Genomic DNA, 18,972 nt, shown 5'->3' with positions numbered 1-18,972 from the left:
AGGTTTGGAGAAGATCAGTGGGCAGGTGTAAGTGCTATATTGACCACTAAGTAGCACATCATGAAAAAAAAAACAGAATTACTTTCTGGATTGACAGTACTGCCTCTGTTGCTGAACCTCTCCCACTGTGAGCTGCAGTATCTGGGAGGGAGAGCGTGTGAGACACAAATGAAGGAGAATTCGGCTCAGTCGAGATTTTTTTTTTTACTTTATGAGCTTGTGCATTACATAGTAATTGTACCAGTTTGGACTGTCAAAAAAAAGAAACCTTTTGTGCTTTAACACTCCCATTCATAGAATGTTTTCTCAGGTTTATAGGACGCATGCTCTTCTCTATGGGCTTCTCTAGGCTGGGATGTTCCACTCTACAGATGAATTCTGACCCCTGGTCTCTGCTGAATGATGGAGTGAATGTCAGAGATGATTGCCAGACCTTTTCTTTCTTCTCGGTACAGATTTGGAAGTCATCATTAGGCAGTGGTGTTATAGTGGGATGTAAGTCTTTCCCAGTCAGCTTCCTATGCCAGCTCACAGTTGTATATTCTGGGAAATATCCAGAGATATCACAGGTCAGGGTGACCTGTTTATCTTCTTCCAGTTTTGGAATTTTAATCTCTCCAACTTGTGGACGGGGCAGATCTGAAAACAAAAGTCATTTAGAAGACATCTGTCAGTCACAATGTATTTTACAGTATATGTCCGTTATAGACAACGCACTGCTACAAAGCATTCGTTAATTGTAGCTGTAATGTCTGATTTAGAAATTTCTGTGAGAATGTGGACCAAACACATGTACTGGAAGATCAAATATTATAAATCACTGCGCCAAAGACTACCAATTTCTGTATATAAAAAAACTATACCCTTTGCTGCTACTCCAAAGCTTGTGTAATATGTATGTATAAGTGAAAAGTGCTAGGTACCACAATGATTAAAAAAATATATACATATATATGAAAACACTAAACAAATAAAAAATATATGTGTGAATGAGTCCTTCCAATCTTTGCAAATTATACTTGCAATAGTTCCCTTTCAGTGTTCAGCTTTATCCAAACAGTGAACAAATGTGCTCTTCACGCTCCTTGCAGTACTTATGGTGCTGCACACTGTGCTCCTTCAGTGACCACAAACCCTCCTCTGTGCACACTGAAACTCACCGGACAATCTGTCCCAAATGATAAGTGGGTCTAATAGCACACAATCATATTCCAGGACCTGCCGTTCCACTTGTTTCTCTACATTTTTTCTGCTTTCAACACATCAACTTCAGGGACAACATGTTCACTTGTGACTAATATATCTCACCCACTTTCATATGTCTGTTTCCGTGTACTGAAGGCATTTTGACATCAGCACAACAGTGACAACCACCATTCTTTTTCATGCGAGACAGACCTAAAGAGTATACACTCTATTGGGTCCAATCCTTCTGGTAAGCCTCCTACCTACTTTGTACACCGGTGGCGGTTACTCACTTGGCATCACTGTTGTTATATTTATGAGGAGATCCATTTGCACTTTTGGTGGATACCACACAGACAACATTTTATATATATATATATATATATATATATATACACACACACACACAGTATCTCACAAAAGTGAGTACACCCCTCACATTTTTTAAAATATTTTATTCTATCTTTTCATGTGACAACACTGAAGAAATTACACTTTGCTACAATGTAAAGTAGTGAGTGTACAGCTTGTATAACAGTGTAAATTTGCTGTCCCCTCAAAATAACTCAACACACAGCCATTCATGTCTAAACCGCTGGCAACAAAAGTGAGTACACCCCTAAGTAAAAGTGTCCAAATTGGGCCCAATTAGCCATTTTCCTTCCCCAGTGTCATATGACTCATTAGTGTTACAAGGTCTCAGGTGTGAATAGGGAGCAGGTGTGTTAAATTTGGTGTTATCCCTCTCACTTTCTCATACTGGTCACTGGAAGTTTACCATGGCACCTCATGGCAAAGAACTCTCTGAGGATCCAAAAAAAAAAAATTGCTGCTCTACATAAAGATGGCCTAGGCTACAAGAAGATTGCCAAGACCCTGAAACTGAGCTGCAGCATGGTGGCCAAGACCATACAGCGGTTTAACAGGACAGGTTCCACTCAGAACAGGCCGACCAAAGAAGTTGGGTGCACGTGCTCAGCATCATATTCAGAGGTTGTCTTTGGGAAACAGACGTATGAGTGCTGTCAGCATTGCTGCAGAGGCTGAAGGGGTTGGGGGTCAGCCTGTCAGAGCTCAGACCATACGCCGCACACTGCATCAAATTGGTCTGCATGGCTGTCATCCCAGAAGGAAGCCTCTTCTAAAGATGATGCACAAGAAAGCCCGCAAACAGTTTGCTGAAGACAAGCAGACTAAGGACATGGATTACTGGAACCATGTCCTGTGGTCTGATTAAACCAAGATAAACTTATTTGGTTCAGATGGTGTCAAGTGTGTGTGACGGCAACAAGTGTGTCTTTCCTAAAGTCAAGCATGGTGGTGGGGGTGTCATGGTCTGGGGCTGCATGAGTGCTGCTGGCACTGGGGAGCTACAGTTCATTGAGGGAACCATGAATGCCAACATGTACTGTGACATACTAAAGCAGAACATGATCCCCTCCCTTCGGAGACTGGGCTGCAAGGCAAAATTCCAACATGATAACGACCCCAAACACACCTCCAAGCTGACCACTGCCCTGCTAAAGAAGCTGAGGGTAAAGGTGATGGACTTGCCAAGCATGTCTCCAGACCTAAACCCTATTGAGTTTCTGTGGGGCATCCTCAAGCGGAAGGTGGAGGAGCGCAAGGTCTCTAACATTCACCAGCAAAGTGATATTGTCATTGAAGAGTGGAAGAGGACTCCAGTGGCAACCTGTAAAGCTCTGATTAAATCCATGCCCAAGAGGGTTAAGGCAGTGCTTGAAAAAAAATGATGGCCATACAAAATATTGACACTTTGGGCCCAATTTGTACATTTCCAGTTAGGGGTGTACTCACTTTTGTTGCCAGCTGTTTAGACATTAATGACTGTGTGTTGTTATTTTAAAGGGAACAGCAAATTTACACTGTTATACAAGCTGTACACTCACTACTTTACATTGTAGCAAAGTGTCATTTCTTCAGTGTTGTCACATGAAAATATCTCTAGATTGTAAGCTTTAACGAGCAGGGCCCTCTAATTCTTCCTGTATTTAATTGTATTGTAACTGTATTGTCTTCCCTCACATTGTAAAGCGCTGCGCAAACTGTTGGCGCTATATAAATCCTGTATAATAATAATAACATGTGAGGGGTGTACTCACTTTTGTGAGATACTGTATATTGTTTATTATATTTATTTTCAATTTTTTTACCTCCAATTAGCAAATGTAGCTAACTACAATGTATCTATTTTTGTCCACATTTTAACAATGACTGATGTCTGTTATATACTTGTGCACATACTTTTTGGTTTTTGATGAGCATTGCATTGATGCCTGTGGTCCAAAAAAATTATATACCTGACACATTTTTTTTACAATGCACTGCAAGGCAAGGCATGCTTTCTTTATTACATACATTGCTTTGCTCTGTGCCTATAGACAGGTATGGCTTTAGTCTTGCATGCATGTTGGGGAGTAACTAAAAATATATGGGAAAGGATAGAATATGAAATGCTGTTCCATGTGTTCCTATGCATGATAATGAGCGTCAAAGTGCACAATAACACACATAAAGGTGTGAATGCATCCTCAATGTAAAAAGTCACTTAACTGTTACACAATGACAGTCTTAATATAGAAAAGTGTACCTATTCTTATAGGACCCGTTCCTTTCTCTATGGGTTGCTCCAGGCTGGGATGTTCCACTCTACAGATGAATTCTGACCCCTGGTCTCTACGGAATGATGGAGTGAATGTCAGAGATGATTGCCAGACCTTTTCTTTCTTCTTCTCGGTACAGATATGGAAGACATCATTAGGCAGTGGTGTTATAATGGGATGTGAGTCTGTCCCAGTCAGCTTCCTATGCCAGCTCACAGTTATATAATCTAGGAAATATCCAGAGATAACACAGGTCAGGGTGGCCTGTTTATCTTCTTCCAGTTTTGGAATTTTCATATCTCCAAATTGTGGACGGGGCAGATCTGAAAAGAAAAGTCATTTAGAAGACATCTGTAAGTTACAATGTATTTTACAGTATATGTCCGATATAGACAATGCCCTGCTGCAAAGTATACAGTACATTAATTAGAGCTGTGATGTCTTATTTAGATATTTCTGGGAGAATGTTAGTGGACCGGACACATCTACTGGAAGATCAAATATTATAAATCACTGCTCCAAAGACTACCAATTTCTGTGTATGAAAAAACTATACCCTTGCTGCTACTCCAAAGCTTGTGTAATATGTATGTATAAGCAGTGGCGGCTGGTGTTCAAAATTTTTTTGGGGGGGCGCAAACAGAAAAATGTAATAGGCATTGCTTCGCGGCAAAAAAACGCTGTAAAAAATTGCGTGACTTTGAGGTCGCAAAAGTGTGAAAGGGGCCTTCAGTAATTAAGGTATAGTGTGCCCTCTTTCAATGCAGAGAGACCAGTGTGCCCCCTTTCAATGCAGAGAGACCAGCGTGCCCCCTTTCAATGCAGAGAGACCAGCGTGCCCCCTTTCAATGCACAGTGACCAGCGTGCCCCCTTCAATGCAGTGACCAGCGTACATGCCCCCTTTTAATGCAGAGACCAGCATACATGCCCCCTTCAATGCAGTGACCAGCGTACATGCCCCCTTCAATGCAGAGACCAGCGTACATGCCCCCTTCAATGCAGAGACCAGCGTACATGCCCCCTTCAATGCAGTGACCAGCGTACATGCCCCCTTCAATGCAGAGATCAGCGTGCGTGCCCCCTTCAATGCACTGATCAGCATACATTCCCCCAATGCAGAGATCAGCGTGCGCGCACCCTTTCAATGCAGTAACCAGCGTGCATGCCCCTTTTCAATGCAGTGACCAGCATACATGCTCCCAATGCAGAGATCAGCGTGTGTGCCCCCTTTCAATGCAGTAACCAGCGTGCATGCCCCCTTTAAATGCAGTGACCAGCATACATGCCCCCAATGCAGAGATCAGCGTGCGTGCCCCCTTCAATGCAGTGACCAGCATACATTCCCCCCAATGCAGAGATCAGCGTGCGTGCCCCCTTCAATGCAGTGACCAGCATACATTCCCCCAATGCAGAGATCAGCGTGCGTGCCCCCTTACTTACCTGGAGCAGCAGCGGCAGCGGGCGGCTTCTCATCAGTCCCCTGGCGTCAGCTTCTCCTCAGTCCCGGCGGCGCATCTCCTCCAGTCCTCCCGCTCCCGCCTCCTCCTCGGCCAATGGCTTGGGGTTTGCCTTGCGGCCAATCAGGAAGCGTGTATCGGATGCGCTTCCTGATTGGCCAGGAGGAGGATCGGTGTGACAATAGTGAATTTTCATTCGCTATTGTCACACAATGGGTGGGCTCGGGGCGCACTACTCTGCGCCCCAGCTCCACCCTTTGCATCACCCTATTAGAGCCTCTGTTTCTAATCAGGTGATAAAAAAAAAAAAAAAACATTAAGCTCCATGCGTCCGGTGCCCCTGCATGCAGATTAGGGGGCCGGATGCATGGATGGGGGGGCGGCGCCCCTGCCCCCTCAATGTTTGTGGCTGGCCAGCTTGCCTAGGTAATCTACTATGTCCTAGTCCTGGATCCCCTTAACATGCTCCCCAAGCTTGGTGCCCTTGTCACATGGTTTGGGAGCAATGCCATGTCAAGCTGACCAAGATTTCCTATGGAGCTAGTGTATTTACATGCATTGAGAAATGAAAAAAGGTATTGCTTCACTTTAAGTACATTTTCGTTTTACGTACATGCTCTGGTCCCATTGTGTACTTAAAAGTGGGGTATGCCTGTGTGTATATATATATATATATATATAAAATATATTATTATATAGTATTATATAGTATTTATATAGCATCGGCAGTTTACGCAGCGCTAATATATATATATATATATATATATATATATATCACTAAACAAATAAAAAACATACGTGTCAATGAGTCCTTCCAATCTTTGCAAATTATACGTGCAATAGTTCACGTTTGAGCAAAAGTTATTGTGTTTACTAACTACGGGAAAGATTTATGTCATTTTTATTGTTTTTTTTTTTTTTAACTAGTAATGGCGGCGATCTGCGTTTTCTTTTTTTTTGCGGAACTGCGGCGGACAGATCGGACCCCTAACTGACATTTTTGACACTATTGAGGGGACCAGTGACATTACTACAGTAATCAGTGCTATACATATGCACTGTTACTGTAAAAATGACACTAGCAGGGAAGGGGTTAACTTTATTGGTGATCAAGGGGTTAAGTGTGTCCCTAGGGGCGTGATTCTAACTGTAAAGGGGTGTGGCTTTTGATGTAACCACAGAGACATACGATCCTACATAGCAGGATCGTATGATCTCTGCAGTTACACCAGGGAGAATGACAGACGGCTTTGTTTACATCAGCCGCCTGCCTTTCTCCCTCTCCTGCGGGAGATCGCGGTCACACGCGTGGGGACCTCAGTGAACGAGCGGGGGCGGGAGCGCGCCTCCGGCGGCGTGCGCTCGCCCTCTGCAGGCTCCTGGGCGAGCAACGTAGTACTACGTCGCTTTGCCCAGGAGGGGCTGACTGCCGCAGTAAATATACTGTGGGTTGTCGGCAAGTGGTTAAGAAGCGCATTTGTGAGGTAAGGAACTGATGGTGGATGAGAAGGTCTGGCTCACAGTCTCCACTCTAATTCATCCCAAAGGTGTTCTATCGGGTTGAGGTCAGGATTCTGTGCAGACCAGTCAAGTTCCTCCACCCCAAACTCGCTCATCCATGGCTTTATGGACCTTGCTTTGTGCACTGGTCCAAATCATTTGGTGGAGGGGGGATTATAGTGTGGGGTGTTTTTCAGGGGTTGGGCTTGGTCCCTTAGTTCCAGTGAAGGGAACTCTTAAGGTATCAGCATACCAAGATATTTTGGACAATATCATGCTCCCAACTTTGTGGGAACAGTTTGGAGATGGCCCCTTCCTGTTCCAACATGACTGCGCACCAGTGTACAAAGCAAGGTCCATAAAGACAAGGATCAGCAAGTTTTGGGTGGAGAAACTTGACTGGTCTGCACAGAGTCCTGACCTGATAAAACACCTTTGGGATGAATTAGAGCGGAGACTGCAAGCCAGGCCTTCTCATCCAACATCAGTGCCTGACCTTACAAGTGCGCTTCTGGAAGAATGGTCAAACATTCCCATAGACACACTCCTAAACCTTGTGGACAGCTTTCCCAGAAGCTGTTATAGCTGCAAAGGATGGGCCATCTCAATATTGAACCCTATGGACTAAGACTGGGGTGCCATTAAAGTTCATGTGCGTGTAAAGGCAGGCGTCCCAATATTTTTAACAATATAGTGTATATACTGTGTGCATATATATATACACATACATACACACACAAGGGCATCCGCAGAACTTTTTCATTTTAAGGTCACTCATCCCCTGCCCCTTTTTGACAATGTCATGAAGGTGACATCAGTCACTGCACGAGCCGTGACTCGCGAGTATTTCTTTTTGAAGGGGAAACAGCCGAATTAATTTTTAAAGCGTTTGGTAACCTAAAAAAATATATTGATCCTGTTCCTTAAAATCATGTTATATAGCACAGTGCTTGTGCTGTGTAATTTGGCCCCTTCTATCACCTAAAATACCTGGCTGATCCTGCCTGGCTTTGTCCTCCCCTCTGTAAACTGACCACGGTATACCATGGCTGCTGAGCCCTGACACCGTGGTCAGTTTACGTGCCTCCATCATGCGCAGCTCACCTGTCCTCCTTTGTCCTCTCTCCCCCTGCCTCCCTTCCTGTCTGCTCCTGTGTCAGTGCCCCCCCCCCTCCCCTTCTGCTGCTGTAGTTTCATTTAAAGTTTCATATACTGTCTACAAAAAATAAATAAATGGATTGCGCAACCAATACAGCAGCAAGATAAAGGCACAACAGTGTTAAAGAGAATTGTGCCACATACTAGTATACAAAGTTTCATATCCTGTCTACAGTCTGTTTATTAATCCTGTGTGTCCCGTATCTGTGTTTTATAAAATTATTATTATTATTTATTATTTCAGGTACTTATATAGCGCTGTCAATTTACGCAGCGCTTTACATATGCATTGTACATTCACATCAGTCCCTACCCTCAAGGAGCTTACAATCTAAGGTCCCTAACTCACATGCATACACAGTAGGGCCAATTTTTTTTTTATACAGGATCCAATTAACCTACCAGCATGTCTTTGGAGTTTGGGAGGAAACCGGAGTACCTGGAGGAAACCCACGCAGGCACAGGGAGAACATGCAAACTCCAGGCAGGTAGTGTCGTGGTTGGTATTCGAACCAACGACCCTCTTGCTGCTAGGTGAAAGTGCTAACCACTACACCACTGTGCCACCCAAAAATAAGCCGTTCTTTACCAGTTTTCAGTGCGCCAATAGCCACTCATGTGACCGGCCGCCTCTTTCCTCCTCTCGGGGAATCCTCGGCCCCACCCGCTGCAGGCAGCTGTCAGACGGGGAGAGGAGAGAGTCAGCGGGTCAAGTGAGCGGCCCCAATGTAAAAAGTCACTTAACAGTTATGGGTTGACAATCTTATTATAGAAAAGTGTACCTATTCTTATAGGACCCGTTGTTTTCTCTATGGGCTTCTCCAGGCTGGGATGTTCCACTTTACAGATGAACTCTGACCCCTGGTCTTTGCGGAATGATGGGGTGAATGTCAGAGATGATTGATTCTTCTTGGTACAGATTTGGAAGACATCATTAGGCAGTGGTGTTGTACTGGGCTGTGAGTCTGTCCCAGTCAGCTTCCTATGCCAGCTCACAATTGTATATTCTGGGAAATATCCGGAGATATCACAGGTCAGGGTGGCCTCTTTATCTTCTTCCAGTTTGGGAATTTTCATATCTCCAAATTGTGGAGGGGGCAGATCTGAAAAGAAAAGTCATTTAGAAGACATCTGTAAGTTACAATGTAATTTACAGTATATGTCCGATATAGACAATGCACTGCTACAAAGTATACAGTACATTAATTAGAGCTGTGATGTCTGATTTAGATATTTCTGGGAGAATGTTAGTGGACCGGACACATCTACTGGAAGATCAAATATTATAAATCACTGCACCAAAGACTACCAATTTCTGTGTATGAAAAAACTATACCCCTGCTGCTACTCCAAAGCTTGTGTAATATGTATGTATAAGTGAAATAATCACTAAACAAATAAAAATATACGTGTCAATGAGTCCTTCCAATCTTTGCAAATTATACGTGCAATAGTTCACTTTCAGCTTTATCCAAACATAGTGAACAAATGTGCTCTTCACTCTCCTTGCAATAATACGAGGCTGCACACTGTGCTCCTTCAGTGACCACAAAGCCTCCTCCGTGCTCACCACACAATCTGTCCCAAATGATAAGTGGGTCTAATAGCACACAATCATATTCCAGGACCTTCCTTTCCACTTGTTTTTCCACATTTTTTCTGCTTTCAGCACATCAACTTCAGGGACAACATGTTCACTAGTTTATTAATATAATTGTAACCAGATAATCAATGTTATTCACTTTACCTCTCAGATGTCATAATGGTATGGCTGATTGGTACATACACTATATTGTCAAAAGTATTGGGACGCCTGCCTTTACATGCACATTAACTTTAATGGCATTCCAGTCTTAGTCCGTAGGGTTCAATATTTGAGTTGGCCCACCCTTTGCAGCTATAACAGCTTCAACTCTTCTGGGAAGGCTGTCCACAAGGCCCCTTCCTGTTACAACATGACTGCGCACCAGTGCAAAAAGCAAGGTCCATAAAGACATGGATGAGCGAGTTTTGGGTGGAGAAACTTGACTGGCCTGCACAGAGTCCTGACCTGATAAAACACCTTTGGGATGAATTAGAGCGGAGACTGCAAGCCAGGCCTTCTCATCCAACATCAGTGCCTGACAAGTGTACTTCTGAAAGAATGGTCAAACATTCCCATAGACAAGCTCCTAAACCTTGTGGACAGCCTTCCCAGAAGAGTTAAAGCTGTTATAGCTGCAAAGGGTGGACCAACTCAATATTGAACCCTACGGACTAAGACTGGGATGCCATTAAAGTTCATGTGTGTGTATATATATATATATATATATATATACACAGGGGCATCCACAGAACTTTATTTACTCATGCCCTGCCCCTTTTTGACAATGTCATGAAGGTGACATTAGTCACAGGCGCGAGTATTTCTTTTTAAAGGGGAAATGGCAGAATTTATTTTTTAAGCGTTTGGTAACCTAAAACAAGAAATATTGATCCTGTTCCTTAAAAGCATGTTATATAGCACAGTTCTTTGCTGTGTAATTTGGCCCTTCTATCACCTAAAATACCTGGCTGATCCTGCCTGGCTATATCCTCCCCTCTGTAAACTGACCACCATATATCGAGGCTGCTGAGCCCTGACACCGTGGTCAGTTTATGTGCCTCCGTCATCCACAGCTCTCCTGTCCTCCTCTGTCCTCTCTCCCCCCCTCATTCCCTGCCTGTCTGCTCCTGTGTCAGTGCCCCCCCTCCCCTCCTGCTGCTGTAGTTTCATTTAAAGTTTCATATCCTGTCTACAGTCTGTTTATTAATCCTGTGTGCCCCTGTGTCTGTGTTTTAAAAAAATAAGCCATTCTTTACAAGTTTTCAGAGTGCCACTCATGTGACCGGCCGCCTCTCTCCTCCTCTCGGGGAGTCCTCGGCCCCACCCGCTGCAGGCAGCTGTCAGACGGGGAGAGGAGAGAGTCAGCGGGTCAAGTGAGCAGCCCCAATGTAAAAAGTCACTTAACAGTTATGTGTTGACAATCTTATTATGGAAAAGTGTACCTATTCTTATAGGACCCGTTCTTTTCTCTATGGGCTGCTCCAGGCTGGGATGTTCCACTCTACAGATGAACTCTGACCCCTGGTCTCTGCGGAATGATGGGGTGAATGTCAGAGATGACTTATAGGAGAAGGTTTTATCTTTCTTCTCCTTCTTATCAGAGACTTTGTAGGCATCTTTAGGTAGCTCCATTATAATGGAATGTGAGTCTGGTCCGGGTTCCTTCTTAGACCAGCTCAATTTCAATTGATCTGGGAAATATCCAGAGATATCACAGGTCACACAGGCCTCTTTACCTTCTTCCAGGTTGGGAATTATGATCTCTCCAACTTGTGGGCGCCAGGGCAGATCTGCAACACAAAGTTATTTACAAGACATACAAGTCAGTTCACATTTCGCAGTGAGTTGGTTTCTCTAAAATCCCAAAAATCATTTAATGCAAAATAATGTTCAGGTGGGATCACTTCAGTCCTGTAGGAACCTTTCTTTTCAATGCTACTGTAAAGCATGTGGGTAATACCACAAACAAATCTACTATGCAGACACTCTGATGTCACCACATGAGAACACAAACTAGAGCATAGGTGAGTGGAGAAGAGCACCAGCTTCCGGGGGAGTGAGGGATAAAGTAATTATAGTTGCTTTTTCTCTTCCCTCTCAACAAAATGAGCATTTAACCATTGCAATGGTGGGTGAGTTTCACTACAAGGGTCATTTTACCCCCAGAGTTTAACTTTAACCGCTTGCCGACCGCCCACAGTAATATTACTACGGCAGTGCGGCTCCCCTGCGTCCAGTCACGTAGTAGTACGTGACTGGAGTGCATGTGATTCCGGCGGCGCGTGCACGCTGCCGGAGCCACGCTCCCGCTGTTTTTGGACACAGCGGGAGGAGAGGCGGCAACTGCTGCCTTCCTCCCGCGAACGTCCGGGAAACGGAGAGAGAAGAACCGCCTGCTTATGTAAACAAAGCAGGCGGATCTTCTGTGAGACAGGCAGGGAGAGATCAGCAGTTTCAGCAAAGCTACAACCCCGATCTCTCTGTGCCTTTCACAGAACCCTCCCCCCACACAGTTAGTAAGCATATAGGCATACATTAACCCCTTTGATCACCCACAGTGTTAACCCCTTCCCTGCCAGTGTCATTATTACAGTAACAGTGCATATTTTTAGTACTGATTACTGTAGTAATGTCACTGGTCCCCCCAAAAGTGTCAAAAATGTCAGTTAGGGGTCCGATCTGTCCGCCGCAATGTTGTAGTCCCGCAAAAAAAAAAAAAATCGCAGATCGCCGACATTACTAGTAAAAAAAAAATAAAAATGACATAAATCTTTCTCGTAGTTTGTAGATGCAATAACTTTTGTGCAAACCAATAAAAATACGCTTATTGCGATTTTTTTTACCAAAAATATGTAGCAGAAAACAAATTGGCCTAAATCGCCTCCCACTCATACAGTCTTCACCAATGGGGTATTGACTTCATTTCCACAGGAGTAACTAGGCATAAGACTTGTTAAAAAACAAAGCATTTACATAGACACACCAATAGGGGCTGTCCCACTGGTCCAATACCCCCCTGCAATCAGCCATCCCAACTCAGTTTGGTAGCAAGCAGTTAAGTGTATAAGAACCCCACTAGAGGGGCGGGGGCGGCGACTGTCGGAGGACTCAGAGAAAGGAATTTTACGGTAAGATTTTACAAAAAAAAAAAATTTCTTATGTCCTCCGACAGTCACCGCCCACTCATACAGTCTTCACCAATGGGGATGTCTCAAAGCAGTGTAGACATGAGGGGTGGGCAACGCAACCGTCCGAAAGGCAACGCAGTAGCCACAACAGAGAAAGGAACCTTACGTGAACAGAAAGGTAACCCTCTGGGTAACAAAAAAGGCTCAACAGGAGCAACGACCCAGGAAAGCAAATAACCAAGGGGATAAACAACCCCAACAGCCAGGGACCCGAAATAAAACCCTTATGGTACAGCCGCACAGAGAACTTTGCGGCCAAAGGAGGCATCCGCCGATGCCAGAACATCAATTTTGTAAAATTTGGAAAAGGTGTGTACTGACGACCAAGTCGCAGCCTTACACACCTGGGCCACCAAAGCCTGATGTCGGAAAGCCCAGGACGCACTCACCGCTCTGGTAGAATGCACCTTGACAGGGAACGGAGGTACCCGTTCCTTCAACTAATAGGCCTGTACAATTGTCTGTCTGATCCATTTTGAAATGGTCATCGCAGACGCAGCCATACCCTTCCGAGGTCCCTCAGGAAGGACCAAGAGAGAATCCGATTTTCGAAAGGATTCAGTCGACGACAGGTAAACCCTGATCGCCCTGACAACATCCAAGGAATGCAAAGCAACCTCCTTAGGATGCTTAGGCTTCGCACAGAGCGAAGGCAAAACAATGTCCTCATTAAGGTGAAAATCAGAAACCACCTTTGGAAGAAAGGAAGGGTTAGGTCGCAAGACCACCTTATCCCTATGAACCACCAGGTAAGGGGAGTGGCAAGACAAAGCCGCCAACTCCGACACTCTGCGAGCAGAAGTGATTGCCACAAGGCAACCTTTCTAGACAGCAGAGGTAACGAGATTTCCCTAATGTTTTCAAACGGGGAACGTTGCAATACGGACAGGACCAAGTTCAAGTCCCATGGAGGTAAGGGCGCGCTTCGAGGAGGGGCCAAGTGACGCACACCTTGAATGAAGGTGCGAATCAAAGAATCAGACGCCATGGGGCACTGGAAAAGGACTGCCAGTGCAGATACCTGGCCCTTAATCGTGGCCAACGCAGGGCGCTGGTCCACGCCAGTCTGACGGAAAGCCAGCACTCTCGCCACCGAGTATGAACGAGGAGAGAAGCCCCTGGACTCACACCAGGCAAAATAAGCTTTCAATGTCCGGTAATAAATCTTACCAGATGATGCTTTCCTAGCCTTGATTAAGGTAGGAATGACCTCTGAGGAGAGACCCCTGTCCCTCAGGACCTGGATTTCAACAGCCATGCCGTTAAAGCCAGTGATTGTAAAGCAGGATGGAAGATCGGTCCCTGAGACAGTAGATCTTCTCGCATTGGCAGCCGCCATGGAGGCTCGATGGCCAGATGAACGATGTCCGCGTACCAGGACCGGCGTGGCCAGTCCGGCGCCACCAGAATCACCAATGTTGGTTCCGAGGCCAACCTGCGAAGGAACCTGGACAACAACTGAATCGGAGGAAAGGCATACATCAGATGATACTGATGTCAAGGCAACACCAGCGCATCCGAGGCGTCTGCCAGAGGATCGTGCGTTCTTGCCACGAACCTTTCCACCTTGTGGTTTAGCCGAGACGCGAACAGATCCACATCCGGGGATCCCCATTTCCCACACAGCATTTGAAACACCTCCGGGTGTAGGGACCATTCCCCCTGGCTCAGGTAATCGGCCTGCCAATTCTCTACACCTGGAATGTGAACTGCCGATATTGCCGGGACATGAGTCTCGGCCCAAGACAGAATACTGGTCACTTCTTGGGCCGCCCGGGCACTCTTGGTGCCCCCTTGGTGATTGATGTAAGCCACCGCAGTGGCATTGTCCGTCTGCACCCATACAGGGCGGCCCTGAAGACGGTCCGACCAATGGAGTAGGCACAGCCTGATCGCTCTCAATTCCAATATGTTTATGGGGAAGGAGGATTCCTCCACTGACCAAGTGCCCTGGGCAGACAGGTTGCCCAGGACTCCACCCCAGCCCGATAGGCTGGCATCCATGGTAAGTACTGTCCACAGTAACGGCCGGAAGGATTTTCCGTCCACCACCGCCGGGGACTGAAGCCACCACAGAAGATCCACTCTGGTTTGGTGACACAGAGACACTCTCAGATCCAAGGACTGCATGAGTCTGTCCCATCTGTTCAGAATCTCCGTTTGGAGAGACCTTGTGTGAAACTGTGCGAACGGTATCGCCTCGAAGGCTGACACCATCAACCCCAGGGCCCGCATACAGGTCCTGAGTGAAGAGGATTTGTTGTCCCGGAGGGCTCTGACCTCGTCCTGTAGGGTCCGGAGCTTGTCCTCTGGCAGAAACACCTTTGTTTGAGCAGAGTCCAGAACCATTCCCAAATATGGGAGACGAACCGAAGGAGACAAGGTCGACTTCTGTACGTTTATGGTCCATCCGAACTCCTGAAGCATCTGCACCGTAATGGACAGATCGCGCAGCAGGCTCTGGCTGGCACTCGATCTTAACAGGAGATTGTCCAGATATCCCAAGACCGCAATGCCCTGAGCCCGCAACAGGCCCAGAACGGGAGCTAGCACTTTGGTAAACACCCTTGGAGCCGAAGCGAGACCGAAAGGTAACGCCACAAACTGATAGTGTTCCTCCGCGATAGCTAATCTGAGGTACCTCTGATGACCCTCGAAAATGGGGATGTGTAGATACGCATCCTTCAGGTCGATAGAGGCCAGGAACTCGCCTGGACTCAGGGAGGCTACCACCGAGCGGAGCGATTCCATTCGGAACTTCCGAACGCATACAAAGCGGTTCAGAGCTTCCAAGTGCAGAATAGGACGCACCTTGCCCTCCTTCCTGGGCACGGTGAACAGATTTGAGTAAAACCCCCGAAATCTGTCCCGATGAGGCACCGGGACGACCACCCCCTGGGCGAGGAGATCTTGCACCGAATCCGTAGGAGACGCAAAGGGATAAAGGAGTTGAAACCTTTTTGGCACCACAAAGGTGCATTTCAAATGATGACTTTGATCATTCACAGTAGCGTGAAACTCAGCGGGGCAAGGGAACACCTGCTCCGCCTTGCGGGTCCTGTGTGTACCAAAAGAGGACACAATGCCGGGAGGATTGGGCTCATCCTCTAAATGTAGTGTTTCTTTAATGGCAAGAATTAGCGCATCCATAGCTGCGCGGTCCTCGGCCGTCCCAGGGGGGGAATCATCCGCATCCTCTGCCTCCCCCTCAGACTGAGAAGAGCGAGACCCTTCAAGGGGCACGCCACCTACGGCAACCATATCAGATTCAGAATCAGAAGGCAAGGAAAAACGAGGCATTTTTCTGGCAGCACGTTCAGTCATCAGAATCTCCACTTTGGACACCAAAGTCACCACTGCAGCAGACAAAGTAGACAGAGCAGAGGATTCAGAGGAACCTAAATCCCCCACCAGGGCTGTGGGAAATTTGCTGTCCTTAGATTCCATGTTAAAAAAGTTATTTTTTTTTTTTAAAGGTACTGGCCCTTTAAGCGCGCCACGGACCCCCGCAGCACACCGCTACAATGACTGTGAAAACACAGACCCCTAATCAGGATAAACTGATAGCCAGAAGGATTGCACAAGTAAAAAGACAGCAGACAGACCCCCACAAGTGTTACCACCGCAGCCGAACTCTCCTGAGTAAAAGGAGGAAGTGATGTCACCGCAGGAGGCTGAACTGAGGCTTCAGGCTAAGGAAAAATGGTTGCCAATAGAAAGTAATGGGAGGCTTCGGTAAAATGGCCGCCGACATGTGCTCGGAACGAACGATTTGCCACACACAAGATGGTGCCGCAAGGTGCCAAAAACACACCACATACATGCTGTATAAGCGCCCATAGTGAAGCCAGACATGCTGCCCACACCTAAAATGGCGGACCGGCGGTTTTTTAACCCCACAGCGTTTGCCACACATGTCTGTACCTCCAAAAGCACCCTAATGTGACACAGGAGAGGGACCCCCAGAAACCCACACAGCGCACCGACTGTGAGAGAAAACCCCCGCAGGGACCGGGATCAGGGAGCCCAAAAATGCACAGACATGAGGGGATAACACAGACATACAGAACTGCCAGCCCCAGACAGAGGCCCCACACAGAATGTACTTACCTGTACTCGATGGCGTGGGGTGCCTCACATTGCACGGGAAACCGCCCACCCTCAGATGGCATGGGTGCCGTCAGCCAAAAAACACAGGACGCTAACAGTACACAGAGAAGCGTGGATGAGACGTCCGAGTGAGGTAGCCACCTCACAGGCTGCATCCCTGAGGACAGGGATGGGTCGTTTGCGAGGCCAGGGCGAACACATAGCCTGCTAAACGCTCGATGGCGGGCTGGGATTCCATCTGGCCCTCTGTCCTGGAGAACCAGGACGACCAATCCGACTCCCAGCTCCACAAACGCCGTCTTCATCCGAAGATCCGACTAACTAACGCTGACAAAATAAACAGCTAGTAATGTAAAGAAAAAAACACATTTGCAGTAAATAAAATCTTAAACTAGAAGAAGGCTGAGACTGTAGTCCCAGCACAGGGAAGCCTATCTTACTCCTTAACTAGGCAGAAGACAAACTGAGTTGGGATGGCTGATTGCAGGGGGGTATTGGACCAGTGGGACAGCCCCCATAGGTGTGTCTATGTAAATGATTTGTTTTTTAACAAGTCTTATGCCTAGTTACTCCTGTGGAGATGAAGTCAATACCCCATTGGTGAAGACTGTATGAGTGGGCGGCGACTGTCGGAGGACGTAAGAGAAACCCTATTTTCCATCCATCTGGCGGATCGGATGAGAATGGACAGGCGGTCCGTTCTCATCCGATTCCCCCATAGAGAAGAATGGGGACCTGATAGCTCTGTCTCTGGGATCGATCTCCCGCTGAGAAAAACGGAGTCCGCTGACGGACTACCATGTGTGAAAGGGGCCTAATAGTTGTGCACACTGTGCACATGAAAAGCTGTATGCAACATCCATGTCTCAGCTTATCCCAGCAATTTTGGCAGAAGAAGAGGCATAACACAGAGACCTTTCTCCCTCCCTTCTCCTTTAGTTCATGAAATAAACTGTTAACTGATGCCAAGACCTTCTTTTCTGCCCATTGATCAGACGCACAGACCCTTTCCATTAACCATTACATACTTCAGTCCACAAACCTTCATAAAAATGTCACACTCAACTGACCTGAGTACCTGGAGTTGTAACAGACACCCTGTCATAAATAGGTCAGGTGGGGGGGAATGGCCAATACACATTAATTACTGATACACATTACTGATTAACTAGTTATTAGCAAAGACTATAAACCTTCAGTATATGTCATAACTCATGAGGTTATAACAGCACAGCCATATTAACCACTTCTGGACCGGGCCTTTTTCTGTCACTTGTTGTTTACAAGTAAAATCAGTGTTTTTTTTTGCAAGAAAATTACTTAGAACCCCCAAACATTATATATTTTTTTCTAGCAGAGACCCTGGAAAATAAAATGGAGATCATTTCAATATTTTTTATCACACCGTATTTGCACCGCGGTCTTACAAACACAATTTTTTTTGGAAAAGAATACACTCTTTTGAATTAAATAATAAGAAAAACAGAAAAGTTAGCCTAATTTGTTTCTATAATGTGAAAGATAATGTTACGCCGAGTAAATAGATACCCAGCATGTCATGCTTCAAAATTGCACACGCTCGTGGAATGGCAACAAACATCGGTGCTTAAAAATCCCCATAGACGACACTTAAATATTACTAAAGGTTACCAGTTTAGAGTTACAGAGGAGGTCTAGGGCTCAAATTATTGCTCTCGCATTAACGATCACGGCAATACCTCACATGTGTGGTTTAAACACAGTTTACATATGCGGGCGCGTCTTGTGTATGCGCTTGCTTCTGTGCGCAAGCTAACGAGGACGGAGCGCTTTTTTTCCCCTATTTATTTTATCTTGAATTTTTTATTTTTACACTGTCCTTTTAAAAAAAAATGTTTTGATCACTTTTATTCAAACATGACATGTAAACATCCCTTGTAATAGAAATAAGCACTACAGGACCTCTTTAATGTGAGATCTGAGGTCAAAAAGACCTCACATCTACACTAAAAAAGAAAAAAAAAAAAAAAAGTAATTTTTTTTCATGATGAAAAAAATGAGCTCTTTAACACCATTGCTAGGAAGCAATAGCCTTCCAGCCCGAGAGGACAGTGGACCGGATTGTTTTCTCCACTACCGATGGCTCCGGTAAGCGGGGAAAAAGACCGGGAAGTAGCAGGAGGGA

General features: G+C 45.9%; 1 protein-coding gene across 1 annotated transcript in view; it reads right to left on the bottom strand.

Annotated features, from left to right (window-relative positions):
• Positions 1 to 243: 243 nt before the first annotated feature.
• LOC309558539 (uncharacterized protein) overlaps positions 244 to 18,972 on the bottom strand; it is a 118,249-nt gene continuing 99,520 nt past the window's right edge. The window contains exons 9-12 of the mRNA XM_082261618.1: positions 10,953 to 11,300; positions 8,708 to 9,028; positions 3,797 to 4,132; positions 244 to 639 (exon numbers count right to left, since the gene is read on the bottom strand). Coding sequence (XP_082117744.1) covers positions 254 to 639; positions 3,797 to 4,132; positions 8,708 to 9,028; positions 10,953 to 11,300 — 1,391 coding nt within the window. The 3' untranslated portion in view covers positions 244 to 253. The remainder of the gene's footprint in view (positions 640 to 3,796; positions 4,133 to 8,707; positions 9,029 to 10,952; positions 11,301 to 18,972) is intronic.

This window comes from Pelophylax lessonae (assembly GCF_965119305.1).
Source record: "Pelophylax lessonae genome assembly, chromosome: 6".
Taxonomy (NCBI): Eukaryota; Metazoa; Chordata; class Amphibia; order Anura; family Ranidae; genus Pelophylax; species Pelophylax lessonae.
The sequence above is the reverse complement of the archived record's forward strand: the minus strand, read 5'-3'. Positions and strand labels throughout refer to the sequence as shown.